At 38.3% G+C, this 22,209-nt stretch overlaps 1 protein-coding gene across 1 annotated transcript; it reads right to left on the reverse strand.

The window, feature by feature from the left end:
* Positions 1-725: 725 nt before the first annotated feature.
* On the reverse strand, positions 726-15,294 carry LOC132963480 (guanine nucleotide-binding protein subunit alpha-11-like). The gene is made up of 8 exons (XM_061033539.1): positions 15,033-15,294; positions 14,519-14,682; positions 12,418-12,602; positions 11,914-12,068; positions 10,551-10,679; positions 9,600-9,729; positions 6,192-6,345; positions 726-3,546 (listed from the first exon to the last, which is right to left on the reverse strand). The coding sequence occupies exons 2-8, from the start codon at positions 14,667-14,669 to the stop codon at positions 3,341-3,343; spliced, it is 1,110 nt and encodes a 369-aa protein (XP_060889522.1). The 5' UTR covers positions 14,670-14,682; positions 15,033-15,294; the 3' UTR covers positions 726-3,340.
* Between the last annotated feature and the right edge of the window lie 6,915 nt (positions 15,295-22,209).

Genomic DNA, 22,209 nt, shown 5'->3' on the forward strand with positions numbered 1-22,209 from the left:
TGCCCAAGCAAAAATAATTCACAAAACACAAAAAATATTGAATGAAATCCTTCTTCTCACTTACAAAGCTCTTAATGGTCACGCACCAGCTCAGAATGCAGGCCTGCTCGTGGTACCTACAGTCTCTAGATGTACTATGGGAGGTAAAGCCTTCAGTTATCAGGACCCTCTCCTTTGGAATCATCGACCAGTCAGGGTCCAGAAGGCATACACCCTCTGTTCTTTTAAGAGAAGGCTTGAAACTTTCCTTTTTGATTACTGGATTTTACTGGCATACACACAGCTGTAAACACACTGACACACCCCTCTCTCCCTCGCTGTATAATATGTTACAGAAACGTATCATGTAAAGTGTATAGAGTGTACTTTGGCTGTCAGTAAATAATTTGTTTGTAGAATAAATATGTCCCCAATCTATGAGGAAGTTGACTACATCTTCCTGTTGGACGGCGTTCAAACAGATACTGTTATTTGACTTTACAAAGCCTGATCTGTCTTTAAGTTTCAAATCCACATGTTTCCCTTCATAGCTGTGGAAGAGGAAATCGTCAACAGTCACGCACATAAACTGGTTCATGGAAATGCATCAGCTGTGAAAAATTCCCGTGTCAATCCAATGCACCTCCTGCACTGCAGGTTACAAACTTGGGGTGTGGTGAAATGAAAACACATCACACAGACACACATAGAGACTATGAATGCAAGGGAAGGCAAACAAAACAATCTATTAGACAAAAGTTTTTTTTTTATTTTAACTAAAAAAAATATATATTTGCCCACTTCCTTCACCTGAGTCTACATGACTTAATTTACTGTCTACGTATGAGAGGCTTTCCAATGCAGAAAAGAAGTTCAGCAGCAAACACACTCTCTACTCACAGCCGTGTACCAATGTTCAAAAATACAGCAGTTTAAAAAATCAATCAAAAGGACAGTTGTCATCAGTAAATATACAAAAAAAAAAAGGATGATTTTGTTTGAAGGCATCATAAGATTCAATAAAACAACTAGCACATCTGTGGAGAAGGGAAGAGATCACAAACATTTTATACACAATTACAACAGCAGCTGAAAACCATGTACAAAAAACCACTGTGTGCTATAAAACGCTTCCCATTAAGGACAGTTAATTTAAAACAAAATTCTATTATTTTCCACTCCACTCACACTCAACGCTCAATGACGCACAAAGGGGCCAACCTCATGCTACCTATCAATATTATTAACTTCCCCTCTTCAAACTAAATAATATAAATAGGACCCACAGAGAGTTCACACTGCCACCTTGTATTAATATTCATTACCCTTTAGCCAGCAGATCACCAGTTGGATATTTTTGACAATTATCGGTTTGAACTCAGTACCAATCGATTGTTTCCTTGCAGGACAAACAAGTCTCAGTTCCCTCACTGGTGACCTTTAAAACGTGTTGGTCCCCAAAGTTTGTTTTTTCATTCAAATGTATGGCATTGGTTATACAGAAGTGTATTAATTGAATTGAGCTGACAGAAAAAAATAAATGAAGATGGTTGTAAAAAGCATTACAGAATCTCTCAAACAAAAATGAGTGACTCAGCGCAGACGTTGAATGAAGAGCGATTAAAAAGAAGAGCTCCCTGAACACGTAAACCTGTCAGGAATCTTTTGACGGCTGTCAGCTGGACATTTCGGAAATTACGCAGGTAGAATTTTGGACATCATGGAAAATAAACATTCAAGCACTTTAAACAGCTTAAACTGATTTCTTTTGGGCACTTGGATGCAGCAGACTTTTGATAAAATTACATGTTATCAGGTTTCAGTTTCATGTGGCAAACTGCGTACAGTTTTTATATTTACTTTCCCATCAGTTAAAAAAAAAAAACCTTTATTAAGCAATATTTTCAGACTCCATCCCTAAGGAGGGAAATGTCTGGCTTTTAGGCTGCTCAACAAACCACTTTGTTTAACACCTGGTTGTCTACTGCACAGAGGAGGAATAAGAAAAAAGAAAATAATAATCGTTCATTACAATGAGCTGACAGATGCCTTCACTTCATAGAGTTGACTAAAGTTTTGCAAAACTAACATATTATACAAGCAGTAGTGATCCAGTTTTATAACAAATATTCATTATAGCCACTTCCATCTCCTTCGTCATGTACGTAATTAATCTGTCTGGGCAGTACATCAGTAGTGAACATATTTCAGGTTGTTGACATACCTCACTGTCAGGACTTTGGATATGACATCGGGGGGGGGGGGGGGGGGGCAGTGGGGCAGATAAGGATTCAGTGTGTTGCTTAATAAGGGCACTTGAGCAAAACAGTAATATGCCAAACACAAATTACAAACCGATCAAAACATACCTCCTTATTCAGTGTGCAGCTGCCTGATTATCAAACCTAAATATCTTTTCATAGAAAACTACGATTTCATGAGTAGGAGAGAGAAATAAATGGATAACAATAGAGGGAATTGTTCTTTAACCTTTGCAGACCTCTTGAACACAGGCTAGAAATATGCATTCATGTTCAAATATTTAAATATATAATCGTTTAAGGAATCTGGTTTCTTCATTTTCTTAAACACAATGCACTATAACCAGGGATTCAAATTATAAACTGTTACCCAATCTTCCTGCGCCTTGTTGATTAGGCCAAAACAATGTGTAGGTGAATACAGATAATATGTAAGAAATATGGCCAGTGTTAGATAACAGTAATCAATACGGATTTACACTCTTAACAGGAGGGCAGTGTTTCTAAAATGAACTTTCTTTTATGAGACTTATCAAAGAGAGATGTTCTTCTGATTCATGATGTTTAATATAAACAAGTTGCAGTATAATGTAACTCATCTATTTAGCCATTTTCGCTACATAATACCAACTATTTGTTTTTACTGTGAAGGAGAATCTGTTCTACCTGAATGCATCTGGTGGGTTTAAATAAACGTTGATTGTGTGTGTGTGACTGGATGGTGAACTCAAGCATGACCCCCGGTCCACTTGTAGAAGTCATTACTCCGTTAATTGCAGCACAGTACTTCAGTCACTCAGTCTTGTTGTTTCTCCCAATCTCCCTAACATCTTGATGTTTCTACTTGAGGGAAAGAAGAGGACTAAGTGTGGTAGTGATGGTGATAAAGGTGAGTGCAAACGTGTCCCTTTTTTCTTTACCTGCTTCTTGATTTAGATGAAGATGAGGATGAAGAACAGGCAATGGTCTGATCGCCATCCTACATTTCTTACGAGGAAAACGAGGCAACATATCGGCCTTCTTCAGCGCTGAATTCACTTGAGTAAAGAGGAGACAAATTCACTGCTTTTGTCCAGTTTTTTTCCCCACTGAGTAAAGGTTCAGATGACTCCGTAGTCCCTGAGAGATTTGAGTAGCACTGTATCCTTGACGTCATTGAACACCGTGCGGATGTTGTGTGTGTCTGTGGCGCAGGTGAAGTGTGGGTACAGAGTCTTCCACTCCTCCCTCCTGTCACGATTGACTGCCTGCTGCTCGTACAGTTTACGGATGAAGTTCTTTGCATCCTCTGGGTCTCTCCTCTTACCTGTGACAGAGGTGAAAAGAAACATGAGTGACAGGAGAAGACGAAAAAATGGCAAAAGATTGCTTTGGGTGCAACTAGAGATATTAAATGAAGTCAATTGATCCATTTCTCCATTGAAAGTAATTAAATCAGCAACTCCCGTGATAATTGTTTTTTTTTACTGATAGCTTTTATATATAGCAAGGACATACTCTCAGTGACATCACCCATTGGTTTCTATAAATAAGAAATAAAACCTAACAATGTCGGTTGCCATATTGGAAATGCTAACTCTTCCTTACTTTTGGTCAATCTCGTAACAGACACAGCACCCACATGTCAGTCATATCAACCACACACCTGATTCAAGACTGATATCTCAGTTCACTATTAGGGGAGACAACAAACAGGACATTTTCTAAAGAGCAATTCCTGAAAGGGACACCAAAGCTACTATCAAAAGTACTGTTTAACAAGAGCAACAAACTGGCATTAAATGTATATTGGGAAAACACTGATTCCTACTTTTAAAAAATATTGAAAAGTTTTGTACTGTAGCAGCATGTTAAAAAACTTTAAAATAACTATATTAATAGTAACAGGCTCCTCAAGGATTTGTTAGTTCAACCAGACACACTTCATTTCAACTCAACTTCAACTTCATTTGTCCCCAAAGGGTGATTGGTTTTGCGGCAAGACAGTAAAAGGACCGCAAAGACAGCAGCATTTGGCCAATCAGGACCGTCCATTCATTGTTCTCAGCCTACAATAGCCAATAAGAGCCTGATTTCAATGGAATTGTCTGCCCCTATTCTGATGTATTATAGCGTTTTATCATAATGTTTTATAGAGTAACATAAAATCATTACACAAGGGCAACATGAGCAAGAATACGGTGTCCAATAATTGAATACTTCAGAATGTATTTATTGACATTATCCTAGCTCCGCAAATTTCAGAATGTATCACTTTTCTTGCCACAATAGTGTATAAAATGTGATAATTTTTTTCTTTATGTTTTTTCTTCATTTTTAAGCTTTTTTCTTCAGGAATCAGAGGAGCGCATAGAGAGTTCATAGCAGTTTTGAAGAAATTCATTGCTTCTCCCACATCCACATTCACATAATAAAACTTTAAACCTTTTTTTATTTAGGTGTTTGGTGTAGTCTACACTAAACATCTTTCTATTTTGGCTTATTATTTTGTTTCCCCAGAATCAAGTTAGATAATAGTATTTCCCCAGCAGAAACCAATTATTTAAGAAAACTAATAATTTCAAGTATTCATTAATAATTAATTAAAAATACTGTAAATTATATATTTATGTCCAACTGGAGTTATTGCTTCTTAAATGGCACAATCATTTTTTTCAATTGACTTATTATTAAATAAACAAATCAAATTTTCAAGTGTTTCAGTCTGCATGGCAGATAACACCAGCAGCCTTTAAAAGTTGCTCCAGTAGCAGTAAGATGAGCGACAAAGCAGCGAAAGCAGCATTAGCAGCAAAGAGCAGCCAGGTTGGGAACTCTTAAATTGACATTTAAGAGCTTGACCCTATGTGAGTCATTATTTTACACTGCTAATGCTGCTGGTAAAATACAGTCTCTGCACTGCAGACACACAAAAGATAATTGCTGGCAGTCACTAACTCCCACCATGCACCCACATACACATATTTCACAAATTTACCCCAGAGGTTTGTGGGGTATAGTGCATACGGGAAGCGAAGTATCTCTCTGTGGTTGCCAAGGGTAACAGAAGAAGAGAGGGTGGTGATGGGGGGGTTGTGGGGTGTCACAGGAGGTGGGGACTGTTAGGGCAAAGCTCGACAGCCTTTCACACCAGGAGAGCGACAGCCGCATCATTAAGCACACCAAGCACCTGGAAGTGACTCATTTGCACGTGTATGTTTGTGTGTGTGTGTGTGCGTGTGTGTGTGTGTTTACATAAATAGAGATATCTGATATAGCTGTAATCATGGAGGGAGAACCTTTCCACTTCAGACTGAGGGATGCATCACTTTTTCAAATATTATTTTGAAAATAATATTTAATTTCAATCTGGGTAGGTGGATGTGATGAGAAAGCTACATGCAAAAAGATAACTTGCTGGAGGAAAACAAAATCACAACCCCTTTCATCTCTGACATGATTGAGTCCACATTGTGACCCATCTGTGAGCAACAGGCTGAAATTGAGGTATTTAAAATAGGCTACTGAATATGCTCTGCCCCATTGTTTCCTAAAAAAATAGTATAAAAAATCCTAAACTGATGATGCTTTACAAGAAAACGTTTCCCATGAAAACATGTTTAATTAGTTCATCATCTTAGTTAACGATGTTAGCATGCTAACACCTGCATGCTAACGCAGGTCTGTACAGAATTTTAAGGCAACTTAAAAATATTTCAGTCTAGAAGTGTTGAGGCTTGTTTTGATCCAGCCAAACTCACTCCAAGCCAATGAAGAAAGCAAATCACAAAATGAAAAACGTAGCTTGACAAAAAACTGCATCTACTAAATCTGTGATCAGAAATTTGATTAAGTCACTCTTGATGTTTTTATGTTCACTAAATTAAATTCCCTACTAATGCAGTTTGTCCAATTCATTTTATAAAACCTCACTTTAAATTAAACAGGCACCCACCGGGGTCCACATCTTACCACGGAAGCTGGGGAAGTATTTCTGTAGGTCAGAGGTCTGGACTTTGTCAGCCAGGATGTCAGTCTTGTTGAGGAAGAGGATGATGGAGGTGTTGAGGAACCATGGAGAATGGATGGTGGTGTAAAACAGAGCCAGACTCTCATGCATCCGGTTCTGAAGAAGGAGACAAAATCAGATATGTGAGTCTGAAGCACTTTAGCTCAATACGGGGTGGATACTATTGTGGAGAATGGGATTTCAGAGATGACACTTTAAAGGATGATTTTCACTTGAAGAGAAACAAATAGCAAATGAACTTGCACTCTGGTTAGTGCCCAAGGGTGTGTTTGTTTTAAAATGAGGTGTGGTCAGGTGAAAAGCTGCTGTGTTCCTATCTTGTTGATGCAGAAAATGACGGCTTAGACTACCTAAAGCCTGATCTGAAGTCTTAAGTCTGTGGCACAGTAAGTTCCTGATATTAGGAAGATGCATTAGTTGAATTGCGTATCTACTCCACAGTTTAATATCAGTACATCTGCTGATACGTTTAAATTGAGTTTTAATGGGATGGAGGGCTGAGAGATAGAGAGCTGTTTCTGTTTCGTATCCAGGCTCTACCTCCGTGGGCGCTCGCTCCAACGTGCATATCTAATACACACAGAAACACATGAAGCACACACTAACATGCTCTTGTGTAACAGAGAGTTGGATTTATAGTTAAACTTCTAAATAACTGAGTGCCACCAACAATGTAGTCAAAATATATTAGTACTGATTGTCCAGTGTCCACTACGCACCAATTAGTGAATGTAGCAAATAATTCCTGCAGAGAAAATAAGTATATAAATGTTCACAGCCTGTCTGTATTAAATGTGGAGCTCACAGAACATTAGTTAACATCCTGTCAGTGTGTCTGTACATTTTAAAAGTTAATAAGAATACGCTTTTGTGCCTCATTTGGAAATATTCACTGCGTCTTTTCTGAACATTTCTGATATTGTGGGAATAATTCAGTGTAATAAAAACTTAAATCCGCCAACAACATATTTCATACAGTGTCTTGTATGTGTTCTGTGTGTTCAAGGGCAAAATGAAAGCAGATAAGTTAGATGAGCTGGCAAGAGTTCTATCTCAGAATCAAAATTGAAATCCGCTGTGTAAATAGCAACGGACTCTTCTGACTCTTAAAGGGAGTTGGATCTGACACTCTGATTGGTTTGATTCATGTTACACCCAAAACACAACAATGTATAATCAAGCCACATAATCCATCCTCTTTGCGCTCTGCACCCAGATCGTGTGCGATGTAAATACCAAAATGCGCCAAGCGGTTAGACAACGTGCTTTACGCAATCAAAATAGGACCCGAGATGTTAGAGATGGCAAGAAGGACTTTGGTGGCTGAGGATGAGGTGGTCCATTAAAGAGAGGAGGGAGGAGTGTATGGGGGAGGGAGGGGGGAGGGATCTGGAGCACATGGGCCACTGTGGAGGTTAATGAATGTGTTGGCAGACAGAAAAGTGGCTGAGAGAGATAAAGGGCTTAGTGACAGGATGAGAGGGAGGAGGAAAGGGAGAGTGGATTCTTGTGCTCGAGTGAAACCTGCTGGTGAACAAATGAAAAGACTGCTGTAATAGTGACTGTGATAATGTTAGGATGAGAGGAATGTATGCATGGTGAGGTAGATACAGATAGATAATACTTACATTTTGCTAAACCAGCTATAAGGGGCATTCTACCGAATTAGTTCAAAGTGCAGTCCCATTACAAAAAAAGATTTAACATAACAATTAAGTATTCAGACATGGATATTTACTGAGATTATATTATGATCTATTTAAACCCAGGGCATTAAATGAGATAGTGATAAGCTAAATAAATAAATAAATATCATGTATAGGGTACTTTCTATTGAGAAGTAGCTGTCACCAATCCTGACCCCTAAATTTCAATTTATGTAAATAACACTTAAACCATTTTTTAGATTTGCTCCGCTTTGAGTCCGTCAGCTACGCTCTGCTGAGCCCCCACTGCAGAGCCCCACGTGGGCCAAGTCTGCTCTGATTGGTCTGCCGCTCTGTCGTTATTGGTCAGTTGCTCAGCACGTCTCGGAAATTTCAACATGAGCTGCTGGGCTTGCCACAACGAGCCAATGGACTTAGATCAGTGATCTCACACTGACAATGACGCCGCACTGACAAATTTTTATCGAGGGGGGCTAGAACCGAGTGTTACATGCGGCTAATGCTACAGCTAACAAGAGGACGTAGAAGAAGCTGCGTTTCCGCGGACTTTGAATTTTTGCAAATAGATGCACCTAAACATGCACAGGACACATGGAAAACACACTAAAGAGCATATAAAACCAGAAAAAGCATAATATGGTACCTTTAAAACATTTCAAAATGTTTCCAACCTGACTTTGAACCAATTTCCGTAGAATGGCCTATAAACATCTGAATCTTTAATAAGTCTAAGAGGTAAATTTGAAATCATAATTCTACTATATGAATCAGTTTAAATGTAAAGCATATTATTTGCTGAATCTTGACCAATAGGTGGGAAAAGCCTGTTTTCATGTTAATAGAATAATGGTTTTAATAGAAGAAGAATAGAACTTTATTTGTCCACAAAGTGGAAAATTGTCTTTGGCTTCACAAGAACAAGACAGAAAAAACATTAGGACAAACAAGACAACATTCAAGCACAGCAGGAAACCAGGAGAGCGCCTGTAGTCCTCTGCAACATCACAGTCAGCATGGTTCGTGAATTTAAAATAATAATTTAGTATAACAATAAGCCAGAGTTTTAAGACGTTTTTTCCTTTATGAATTTAATCATTTTATTGCATTTGGTACAAATGATTTTTTATAAACATTTTTTGTGACTCTTGGCAGTCTGAATCGCATGGAAGCACTTCGAACTGGGAGTGCAGTGGATGAATAATGGTTTGGGTTATCAAGATCATTTTAACTAGTCCCTGTATGCTCTGTCTATAAAACTTTGAAAAAGTTGTTCATTCCAGTTTCCCAGAGTCAAGGGTGCTTTAAAAAACGGTTTCTCTTTCTGATCATCAATTTAACTCCAGAATAGATCAAGTTAATTATCATGGAAATAATGTAAAGGAGGACAGCTTCACATCGAAGATTTTTTATATATATATATATATATATATACATATATATATAAAAAACATACAAAACAAAGATTAACAAATTAACAAAACTATGGTTGCATGTTTACGTTGTGCCCCACCTTTACTAATTGATGTTGTAACCTCCTTTGTTGTATTCGACACAACAACTCAACGGTCAGGCTGCCTTTCAGACCGACATTTGTCTACCAGACAAACACATCGTCAAAGTTCTGAAAGGCCAAGTACACACACAGACACACACAGACGCACACACCCACACTTGTTGACTTACTATGGTTTCTCTCTCCTCCAGAACCTGGTCGTACTCGCTGAGGGATGCCAGAAATATGAGGGAGGTGACATTTTCAAAGCAGTGAATCCATTTCCGACGCTCTGACTTCTGACCACCTACGTCCACAATCCTATCAAAGGAAGGAGGGAAGAGTTGAAAAGGGGTAAGAAAAAAACCCTACAGACGTTTTTTTTTTTGTCTTTTTAAGTATTGACCATAAAAGCTAATTTCCTACCAAAGCTCTGACAGCTCACAGTAATTGGTGTAATTGACGTCCATACAGAAGGGACATGGTCGCATGAATGACAGAATAATAATACCTTCAGATTCATTGTGCTGAAATAGAGACAAGACCAACACCAACATTGCAACTCTCCTAATACGTACACACTGTTCTTACAACCACATGTGGCTCTCACACAGCTGTTAATGAGTCGAGGCTGCTTGTTCAGGAAGTAGACTGTACCAACACTGACAGCATGTCATCTTTCTACTCAGACAGCATAGTCATGAAGGAGCTGATTGAGAAATGTAACTAAATGGTTCTTTTTTTCATCAGAGCTCCTTTCTGAAATAATATTACATACAGAGGGTGTACTAATTACCAAGTAAAAAACAGAATTTTTACATGTTTTTAAAGAATTGAGATCGATCACTTCTTCATTAAAGGTTGTTTTGATCAGGAGCCAAACCTTGTAATTAAGGTGTCATTTCCTTTGGGAACACAATGTTCTCTTTAAGTAAACATGGATTTTTGTCTGCTAAAGAAAAAAATAGCAACAGATGTTGGTAGCCCCATCCTGCCAGGGGCTTTGTACAGATGACATGAGATATCTGATCCTAAGGAGTCCCGATAGCTGTGAGCGGACAAAGCCTTTTCTTTTTTTTTCACTGTGCAATGAATATTGTCCGTATTAGATTCACGCCTCTGACAGATAAAAGAGCGGCCACCTTAGTGTGATGTTTTTTATGGTGAAGGAATAGTCATGGATGCCTGTTGTGGGGAATCGGACTCGCAGCACGTCCTGCTCTGTCGGGATGTACTCTGGGGAAGAGATGCGGTCCAGATTACTCATGTAGCTGAAAGACAAAAAAAAGATAAAGAGAGTTTTACAACAGTGCTGAAAGATAATCTTATCATCCCATCAAGCCACATCAATAAAAACAAAACTGTTGTAACACAAGATATATGAAGAAAAAAAAACAGTGTTTAAAAATACAAGAAGGGAGTCCATATCAACCAGTGCACTGACTTCAGCTTTACAGCTCGTGTTGATATAAGCTGTCATTTGTTAATGTAGACTGCCTGTCTCTTATCGTACACACACAGTGATGATAGAGCTGCTGGGTAAACACAGAGCAGAAAAGCATTGGAAAAGAAAGAAAACAGAGACAGGCTGAGGCCAGTGTCTGAGTGGTTGAAGCTCACGCCTTCTGTCTATCGAATCGTTTCATGATGGTTTCAGTTTAATAAAGATGATTAACGGCTCAAGAGACATTTGGCTGTTGTCCTCAAATACTCCTTGATCAACTGGTGGTTTTTAACGACGGCTGGGAGCAGAACCGTCTGTAAAGCAGCAGCTCCCTCCAGTGGTCTCAGTACGAAGTACAAAGTATAACTGAATTCTAATCACTGCAGTGATAAACATGGATGTGAGGAGGAGTGGGCAAAAAAAGCATCTCAAAAATAAAATGATGAAAAAATAACCGGTGAAAATAATATGGAATATAATCAAATATAAGATATTTTAACACTGAGATATTTTCTTTTATTTAAAGTAAATTACGACGGATTAATCATAAAAAGTTATCGTATTTCAGACACAAAGCTTCTCCAGCCCTCCTTATTTCTCTCTTTCAATAGGATTGTCCAATAAGACAAGCATGTAACAGCATGTGACAGCCCTATTTGTACTGTGTCCGCCTGTTAATTTTGGTACAAAGGTCAGGTATGACATTAACAAACATTACTACAATATGTCACCTACATGTTCTCCTGTTATCCATTAGCCAGGCTATGGGCTATAAATTTTCATTACCATTTATTGACTCCTCGTTTATTTCACAGATTGAAAGATCAATCAGAGAAGACAAATATTATATGATGAAAATGAAATGGTAGCTGCACATCTAGTTTGATAACTGTACAGTGAAAGCAACCTCTGAATCCACTAAGATAAAAGGAGATGTGATGCCCTGTCTTGCGAAATATCTTCTTCCTCACATATCTTTGGCAGCTTGTCATTGTGACATCAAGTGATAAGCTCTGATTCTCCACCCTGACAGCGGGTGTAGCTGCAACACAGGTACTCACTACTCTGTGGAGTCTAGGAGTTGGTACTCGCAGCGGCGGTTATAACAGATGCGGACGCCTGAGTCTGCCCAGAGGCGGCGAATTGCGTCCACGTAACCCCGGTCCAGCTGGGAGATCTGCACTGTGTGTACATCCTGCAGCCACTTGGCGTAGATCTGAAAGAAAGAGAGAGACTGTTAAGGACTTTGTGATGTCGAAATCCTGTTGTCATCCCACTAAAGAAACTGCCTATTGCACCAGAGTGAAGACATGTTGTCGGGGGTAGTCTCTGTGTTCCTTCAACATCGGCCTTACTCAAGGATCGCTGAGTCACTGTGCTACTGACAGCTTCTATTTATAGACTTCAACATGCTGTGTGTGTGTTTCTGTCCTTTTGATGCCTATTGTTTAATGTGGGCATGATCCCAAAACTAGCTGCAAACCTGCATTTACTTGCCTTTTTTCTATGGGGGTGTACTTTGTTGTTTTTTATTTTGGTTTAGGTTACAGTAGATATGGGTCTACCTCATTCTCTGGGTTTGAGTAGGGGATTTTGAGTGCGGTCATGGCTCCTGTCATGGCCTTCATGGCTGTGAAAATGTTCTGGAAGATGCATTTGGCAAAGGCCCTCCTCTCCTCGTCTGAGAAGCCTCGTCCGTGGATAATCCTCATCTGACGGATGAAGGTTGTTTTGCCGCTCTCCCCAGTTCCTGAGTTCAAAAGTGTTGAAATAACAGTCATTGAAATGCATCATATTAAGTAGGACTGTATAAACAGGACAACACCTGCGACTACACCGGCATCCACTGTACAAAGGTCCTGTTTTTAATCTCTCCTGTTTGTTGATTTGAGGCTGTCTTTATAGGTTACCTCCACATTTTCCAACTCATGAAGGTAAGCTGGAACGAAAACTCTAATGTACTAGTAAGTATGAATGACCTTGTGTGAATAAGTATTTACAGTTTATAGAAACAAAGTCATCGAGCCCACAGAGGTGAAAATGTTTGTCTGGAATGAGGAAAGAAGCAATAAAACAAATACGTTTAGATTCCAGTTTTTAATGGGCTAATTCTTTAAGCTTCTCACTGCTTATTGCCTTGTAAAAAGACCCAATGTTTTATGGCTTTTGTTCAGTCTTAGCACTCTTACCAGCATCATTACCACCAGCACCAGCCACCTTTTTCAGACAAAAATCTCTGACAGTCCATGCACTACATGCACCCAGCAACCAAAAAAAGACAAATGTCCAATTCCCTTATGTATTAGCACATTACAACTTATATTACCTGGGGACCTCTTGTGATCTACAACTCTCTCTCCAAATCACAAGTGAATGCTCTATTTTACTTGAATTTACTGACATACTGTAGGTAGGCTTTACCCTGGAAATGAAGGCTCTGCAGGTTTGTTACCTCTGGGCAACTGTTTCCCTCTTACACCATTACTAACAGGCAAACATATTTTGTCATCCAACTCATCGTTTTTTAGATTTCAATCCTCTGATGAATTTATGCTTGCTCTGACTGCAAATCGGACCAGACTTTGTGCCCTAGCTTCAAAAATAAACGTGATTTATGTTCTTTGATGGCCTCATTAAATCAATATTAAACTTGACACTTTAAAGCTTTCTTTAGTCTTCTCAAGTCATGAGTTGGTTGCTTAAGAGTGCTGGTTTTATAGACAGTCCTGTTCCTGTATATGAGCACTTGTTTTCTGTCATTTTTAAACATAGAAAGAGGAAGTTAGATGGGGCAATAATATGTTTACTGTCTCTCTATATCATTGCAGGGTTGCCCGCTGTCAGGTGTTTAGCAGAGGTTCTAACACCTTCACATCTTAAGCATTTTGATTTGTTTTCTGAAAAGAAGCTCAACAAAAGGCAAACTTGTTAAATAAAAGGTAAATAGTCTTTCACTCAATATTGTATTTCCAGAAAGTTTTTTAATGGTGGTCTTTGTTCAAGACTGAGTTGCCCACCTTAAAAAATAAATGTATTAATTAATTACTGCAGGAAAATGACTAGATAAATGTTTAATGAGAAAAAGACTTATTAGTACACCAAAATAAAATAAATAGATTGGGTATAATAAATAAGAAATCCCAATATGTAGAAGTCAAAAAGAGACATTTAGTTTACCACATGTGGCAAATACAAGCCAAGTTAAGAGTCATACATCAAGGGAAGGATCAAATTACTCATTTTGGGCTTTATATGTGAATTTATTTGCAAATAAATGTTCTATATTGTTTCTTCCTGCTTACAACTCCATTAAATCCAAAGTGATCAAACCAGCTGTAAAGTGTGCCTGGTGCCAGTTTGGTTTCCAGGTAAAACCAAACCCAAACTGGCCCATTCTTTACATACTCACTCAGTGACACATGCTTTACATAGTTTTCTCTCTTGGCTGCAGGCTACCAAACAGGCCAAGCAGTTTTGATCTGTATGCAGGGTGTTTCTTTTTTGATTCCATTGTATACCAAAGACAATGTGTAATTTAAATTTGCTTTATATATATATATATATAGATGTATATGTAGTGCCATTATAGTGCTATTATAGTGCCATCCTTAATGTAACCAAGAGGCATTCAGCAGTGTGAGGTAGTGTATGTGTGCACTTACTGACCTAACAGGAGGATTTTAATTTCCCTTCTCTCCTTCTTCTTCTGCTGCTTGAGGATCCTCTTAATTTCTTTGTCCACAGCGATGGTCCTCTTCTCCTCCTCGGACAAACAGCAGAGACAGGTGCGGCGAAACACCTTCCAGCAGCCCGCCATGGCCACAAAACCACTGAAAAGACAACGTTAATGAATAATCTGTTATTATAAGGCGATAAGCACTGACAATGAAATTGTTGTTAAATTGCCCGGTGTCCATTCGATACCCCTTTTCACTCCAGAGGATTAAACCTGCCTCAATCCTGGTTTCCGGATTATTTTTTAAATGGTAATAGGTCAGACCTTTAAAGGCTCTATCAGCCTACAATTCAACGATGTAGCAGGAGCTCTGCCTGTTAAAGTAACTTACTTAACCAGTAGTCTATATTTTTTTTTAAATAGCCCATGCTGCGGTTACACTTAAAGGACGTAGCCCATAACATGAGTTTAAAAGTTATAAACAGAAACAATACGGCGACTTACCTCAAACCAGTCCGTCACTCTCCCTGAAAACGAGCACTGATTGCGTCTCGAGGTCCATTTCCCACTGGGCCCCCCTTTACCACTGCACCTGCGGCGAACAGATAGTAGCTCCTGTTAATAAAGCACTCTAACAGCTTCATTAGCCCACTGACACGGAGTCGACACACTTTCTATTTCTTTTTTTTTTTTTTTTTTCCCAACTCTAACACGAAACAACCTGCAGCTCGGGAAAGTCCGCCGCGCCTACAGAGGAATGTGCAGCCTCTGTGGTCCGCTGAAAACTCTCTGAAATAGGAACAGAGAGCGGCTCAGGAGCGCACGATGTACCGGAAGGGAGACGATGTAAGTACAAAATAAGAGCATGCTTCTGCTATTTTACGTGATTACTGATATTGCCAATATCTTACTAGTGCCGCTGGATTTTACCTAATGGTAAACAATTTCCTTTTACTTATTATAAAAAAAATCAAATATAGTCTAATAAATAAATAGAAAATAAAAACGTGTAGCCCTAGTTTTAAAAGTCCACAGTTATAAGAGGTGTAGGCTACAAATTGACTTCAGTTAATGATACCCATAAACGTACAGATACAAACTTATAAAGCCCAATATTTATAATTTGCATTGAAAAACATTTAGGCCTACATTTATAAAGGGTAATTATTCTAGTGCCTTCTATTTCAAACTTATGTTGCAATTTAAAAAATATATAATTTCCAAAAGTGAAGGGTAGGCCTAGTTGCACTAATTTAAATACTCTCACACATGTAGGCTATGCATTGTTTTTATTAATTCTCAAATATAAAACTCAATAATTTAACTCACGGTTAAGTTTATGTATAGCCTGATATTTATGATTGACTTTAACATTACAGATCATTTTTAAATACTCATACAGAAAATAATTAAATGCATCTTCATCCAAAAAATACTAGCACACTGTTCAGGATCCCACAGCTCGACACAATATTGAACAGAATTAAACAGAATAGCACTGGTAGCTAAAAACATAAACTCTTCCAAATAAAAGACTTATTCACAGCAAAAACGTTATAGGCTATAATTTTCCATCAGCGATAAGGGAAAATTACCAGCTACAGCATTGTTAATTATATTGTCACCAAAGGTGCAGTGTGCTTAAGGCAACAAATCCATACAGTGCAGTATATGGATTTAGCTTGAAATAGTTTTCAGCCCTACCAAACATGATTCATCATCATTGGTATTAACCACTCTTAAGTGGTAAATAAACTTTGCACAAGTCTATCTTCTGACGTTGACAGATATGACAGAATGAATACACAATGCAAGGTCAGCCAAAACCTCTGCCTGCAGTGTTGAGAGCATTAAGCCAACGTCTTTGACTGTTTGAGGACATTAAACAATGTAATGACTGGCCCATGTTGTCTTTGATGTTTGACATTAAAACTTCAGTGTATGACACTATAGACTTGCTCTGCATTTCTCACATTTACAGAACTCTTAATTTCACATTGATCTTGTTGTTGGTAATTAATTAATAAAGATAATAGTTAGAATGAACAACATAGCCAGCTGATGATTATCAAGTCAGGTTGTCAAGGAAGAATAGTTTGTACTCTTCTAATGGAGTTGTAGGCTCCGTTGGAATAGTACAAACTCTGCATGAGTATAGGTCTGGTCAGAAAGCAGCATTATTTTGAAATGCTAAAACTGGAAGTTGATACTCTCTTAATCTGTGTAGTTTTACAATGACAGGTGTATGAATGAGTCCGGATTAAGTTTCGGCTGCTTGTTTCGGCTGCTGCACAGGCTCCACTGCTTCATGTTTCATCTGAGCTGGAGTTCATCACGGACAAACGGCAGATTTACTTTCGTATGAGCTGAAAGCTGTCAAAGGAATATTTATGTCCTTTGTGTAACATATGCAAAGTAGGCAATCCATAGTTGACCTTCAATTAATATTTTTATTACCATTCCATCAGATCAAGAAAAACAAGATCAAATCAATACTACAATAATACACAAGGAGCTTTATACAAAAGTCCCATATCTCATTAGGCTATAACAAACCTACAAAGGTTCCTGTATAAATCTTTAAGACTGTCAGAGTGATTTGTCATACTGCTGCAGTTTATGAATCACTTTGTGAGTGTTTTCAAAGCAAAGATGAACTGAACAACAGGTATTTTGTCACTCCTCCTTGGCTGCGCTTTGGATGTCAATCTTTTGTCTCAGCTAGCAGAACCGGTTGGCCTGGGTTTTCTGTCTCACATATTGAGATCACTGGAGCTATGTGTTGCCATGGAAACATGGTGGAGGTGTGTGGGGTCTTGTTGGTCTTGTTGGTGTTGTATTGTAAATGTATGAAGATTTAGAAACGTGTTTCATGTGTATCATGTGGAATGTAGGCTTGATGCACATGATGCTCTTTGTTTACAGAGGAGTGAATCCTACAAGTGAACAAGCAGGCCATAGCCATACCTGAAATGTGTTTTTGTCTTGTGTTTTGGGGCTGTTTTTTTTCTGTGAGATCATTAGGTTACACTTAAGGACAAGTTTCACAAGAGTAAATGGATTAAAAATTGATAAAATATCAAATATAATATAAATATTTTCCATTGTTTTGTAATTTTACCCACAAATATGTGATTAATGACAATATAAATCAAGATGAAACTGAGGTTAGAAAAGAAGGAGAGAAAAGGAAGTTAGAGTGGTGGGGAAGCCTTGCAGAGCAAGTTGGCGTGGGTTTATGGTAACAGGATTATACCTGCCTAATCTTTATAAAACCAAAAGTTGGATGTCAGTATTGTTCACCTGGAGGCATAGGTGAATTTGAATCTCCAAGAATTATAAAACAACCTTTAGAGTTGAAAAGTATGTATGATGAATCTTCTGCTGTCGGAAAAAGATTTTGATCCATGATTAATCTGACTACAGCCATCATACACTGGTATTTACAAAATTCTCTTCAATTGCGAATTAATTCTTAGATTTCCTTTAAACATCAAGCAGAAATCACCGCTTTTTAATATTCCCATGCTCAAGTCTCTGTATTCTTCCACTTAGAGTACAAGTTTGTTTCATGGATTAATTTACTTTACTTGGAATCAAGTTTGTGCAAATGTAAAATCTCTCATACAGTTACAGAAAATAACAAAGTCACTACATCAAGCGTACTCTTTTGGTTTAATATTATATTTTAAATTTGATCAGGAGGATTGATTGTTATGAAAAATATGCACCAAGTGAAAACAAAAAAAGAAGAAGCATCAGATGCAAACACCTCCAAAGAAACAACTTTGATATTTTGATTGCATATCTGCATTAGACAGCTGAAAGTTTCAGAAACCGATTTCCAGTCACAAAAACTGAAAAAGACAGAAAACCACAGACAAATGTGCAGTTAGACACATACTAACAAAGGGGCCATTGTTGACAGACAGACTACAGTTCAGATGTGAACAAGACAAAAATGTAATTTCTTCTATCCCAAAATATGTTAACTTTAAGGTGACGCCAAACTACCACCTAGGGTTGTAAAGAAAAGGACATTTACAGAACAACTGAAAAATAAAGGTGAACCTGGCAAGTATATTCATCTGAAGTACTTCTGCCCTCTCCCACAAAGATATGGGTACATTTGTCCATCTCTGTTTAAGAGTCTGAGGCCATTCAACTAAACATTGTATCAATTGGAGATCTTGATATTAACTTCAAGATATTTTATGCCCTGTGACCTCCATACATCAGGAGTTGACATCAGATGTCCAGGGAATGTGAGATTGTTTAGAGGGATAGCCTCGCACTAAGACGATTTGATTTTCTAGAACAGACCAAAATCACAGATGAGTTTAAGGAGATGTGGGACTGACTTATCTGGATGGGACAAAGTCAATGAAATATCATACGCATAAAGGTTAACTTTTAAATCATGATTAAAAAGTGGGATACCTATTATATTTTTAATCAGCCCTGTGTGCTAGCATTTTCCCAGCTTTATCTCCAGATTCAATTTTTTGAATTTTTTTCAATATTTTTTATATAATGCAAACTGGGTAGAACAAGTATCTATTTTAAGCTCTTTCATATTGTTCAGATAATCAAACCTTATCTGGAAAGAGTCGTTGATGCTCACCACCTGTACCAAAAGTTCAGTCATGCCAGGAGGAGAACCCATGCACAGAATAAAAAATGATTTATTGAAGCAAAAGACTAAACCAAGCCTTGGTGTTGGTGCAGGTGTCCAAATATTCTATGAAAGATCCAACTCGAAATCTAACTTACAGGGAAAAACTATAGAGGAGCCACAAGGGGAAATCCACACAATAAAAGAGTCATAAACATTGTCCATTGAGAAAAATACAAAGTAAAATATTACAAAGTCCATCAAGGAGAAAAATCACCGAAGAACCACAAAGAAAATCAATTTGGAACCAGAGGCGCAGGGTGAGTTGGATCATAGGGTCGGACATATGATAGCCTATATGACACAGAACACAGCGCGCAACGAGACTAAACACACAAGGCAATCAAACACAGGTGAGACCAACAAGACACAAGTGAGACGAATAAAAAAAAACAAGGGCAATTGAACAGGAGGGAAACCCAATAAAGCAATTAGTAAAACTAGACATGGAATATTAGGGGCAGAACTACAAAATAAAACAAGAAAAACGCTAAAATAAAGTCAGAAAAAGTCGACAAAAATACACACAGGGAAATTAGAAACACATAGTACTGTAAATGACAAAATAAACCAGGAAATCATACCTTAGCAATAAAACAAGAAAAATACAAACTAAACCAGAATAAATGATGACACCGACCTCCTCCTCTTCTTTCTTCCTTGCTTTCTGCTACCTAAAAGACATTGACATCAAAAGTAATTCATATTTAAGTACTAAAAGAAATAATAATAACTACTTAAGTCCTCTCATATCCTCAAACGATGGAATATACTTTTCCGAAGTTTCCAAGCTTCTGCTGGACTCCCTGTCCTTTGGACCTCTTACAGACCATTTCCTCTTTATGCAGCAATCATCAACTCCTCTCTGTCAAAGTGTGTGTTCCCCACGGCATCCAAGCAAGCTTGGGTCACCCCACTGCTCCAAAAAACCACCCTAAACCATAGACTGTAAATATTAGTTGGTCTGAATGTTCTCAACTGTCTTGTTGGGAATGCTGGAACAAACCTTGAACATGTGTTCTTCATTTGATGGGGACATTGGTTTGGTTTTGTTTTAATCTGCACTTTGGTCCACATGACAAGCCCACGTTAAAAACTACAGACTGTTTTCACTTGCCCTTGATAAAGTCTTTGAGTTCTTGTCCAAAAACAATCTGTTTGTCTCAAATCTTTCTGGCTTTAAGTGATAGACCCTGTAAAAAATCAGGAAGATCAGACCCTACATGTCAGAACACAACTACACAGCTCCTGGCTCTTGTGATATCATGCATTTACTTTGCAACTCTTTGCTGACAGGTCTTCCTGCAGGCACAATCAAACCCCTGCAGATGATCCAAAACACAGCAGCCCGACTGGTCTTCAACTTACCCATCACAGCACGTCACTCGGCTGTTCATCTCCCTCCACTGGCTCACAGTTACTGCTCTCATCAAATTTAATACCATGCTGCTTGCATACAAAACAGCAACAACAATGGCTCCTCCTTAAACTCTCTCATCCAGGTCTACAGTCCCTCCTGCCCACTACACTCTTCCAACAAAACTTGATCCAATCTTCACAACAGGGCCCAAAGTCTTGAGCTAGACTTCACCTCTGCTGCCGTCCAATGGTGGAACAAATGACCAAACTCCATTGGATCTGCAGAGTCCATTTCAACCTTTAAGAAAAATGTAAAGACCCAGCTCTTTAATGAACACCTCAGAGGACATATTATCCCCCTTTTCCAGCTTTTCAAACAGTCCCCTGTGGTCTAAATGAAACATCTGTGCTGTGCTTTGGTCAAAATATAACATAAATCAAGCACCAAAGGAGGTTTGTTACCCTGTATAAACCAGCTCTCTCAGAACGCTCTGTAATGGTGTGTGTCTTTTTAAATGCAATGAGCCCCCCCTGAGTTTTCCCAGTTGACATCACTCCACTCTGTAGCGAGAATAAAAATGGCGGACCTGCGTAAAAGTTTTGTTCTAGGGTTGGGGTGGAGTCCATGGGTGGAGATACCAGGGGATTGGAGGTTATTTTACCAGAATCCAACTTGTGACATCTCAAGTTGAGCAAATTTGAGACGGAGCCCTTTTCTCTGTGTTGTAAGACTTATGCAGATTACGAAAAAAGGACTGGATGGTTTTATTTCACATTTTGTGAGTCAGTAGACACTCAGGTTACCCAAATATATGTTCAAAAACACTTTCAAAGTGGATTTTTCATAATATGTCTCCTTTAGGCAAGGCAAGTTTATTTATATAGCACATTTCAACAACAAGGGAATTCAAAGTCCTTCACACAAGACATCAAAAGCATCATGACAGGAAAGAAAAGAAACTAGATTAAAATTAAAATAGAACATTTAAAAAATCACTGAAATGATTAAATCTGAAAATATGTTCAAATAAAAATAATTCAAATGAAATTAATTGAAATAAATGAAGTAAAACTATAAAAAGGGTTAAAAGTAACAGTGCAGAGTTAAAGTTTAAAATCTTATTAAAGCTGTTTAATGAAAGGCAGCTGTAAACAGGTGTGTCTTCAACCTCGATTTAAAAGAGCTGAGAGTTTCAGCACACCTGCAGTTTTCTGGGAGTCTGTTCCAGATATAAGGAGCATAGAAACTGAACGCTGCTTCTCCGTGTTTGGTTCTGACTCTGGGGATAGAGAGCAGACCTGTCCCAGACGACCTGAGCGGTCTGGATGGTTCGTAATTAATCAGGAGGTCACTAATGTATTTTGGCCCTAAACCTTTAAGCGCTTTATAAACCAGCAGCAGGATTTTAAAGTCTATTCTCTGACAGACTGGGAGCCAGTGTAAGGACCTCAGAACTGGACTGATGTGATCCATTTTCTTTAATGGGACATATTATGATGGGACTGACAATGATGATGATGATGATGATGATTAAATGGATGACAACGGTGATGATATTTAGGATGGTGTTGATGCTGATGATGATGACAATATATAGCCTATATTTGTAAAACACCACGCTTACAGAGTTCGGTTAAAAGATGTAG

This window comes from Labrus mixtus, chromosome 3, assembly GCF_963584025.1.
Source record: "Labrus mixtus chromosome 3, fLabMix1.1, whole genome shotgun sequence".
Classification (NCBI taxonomy): Eukaryota; Metazoa; Chordata; class Actinopteri; order Labriformes; family Labridae; genus Labrus; species Labrus mixtus.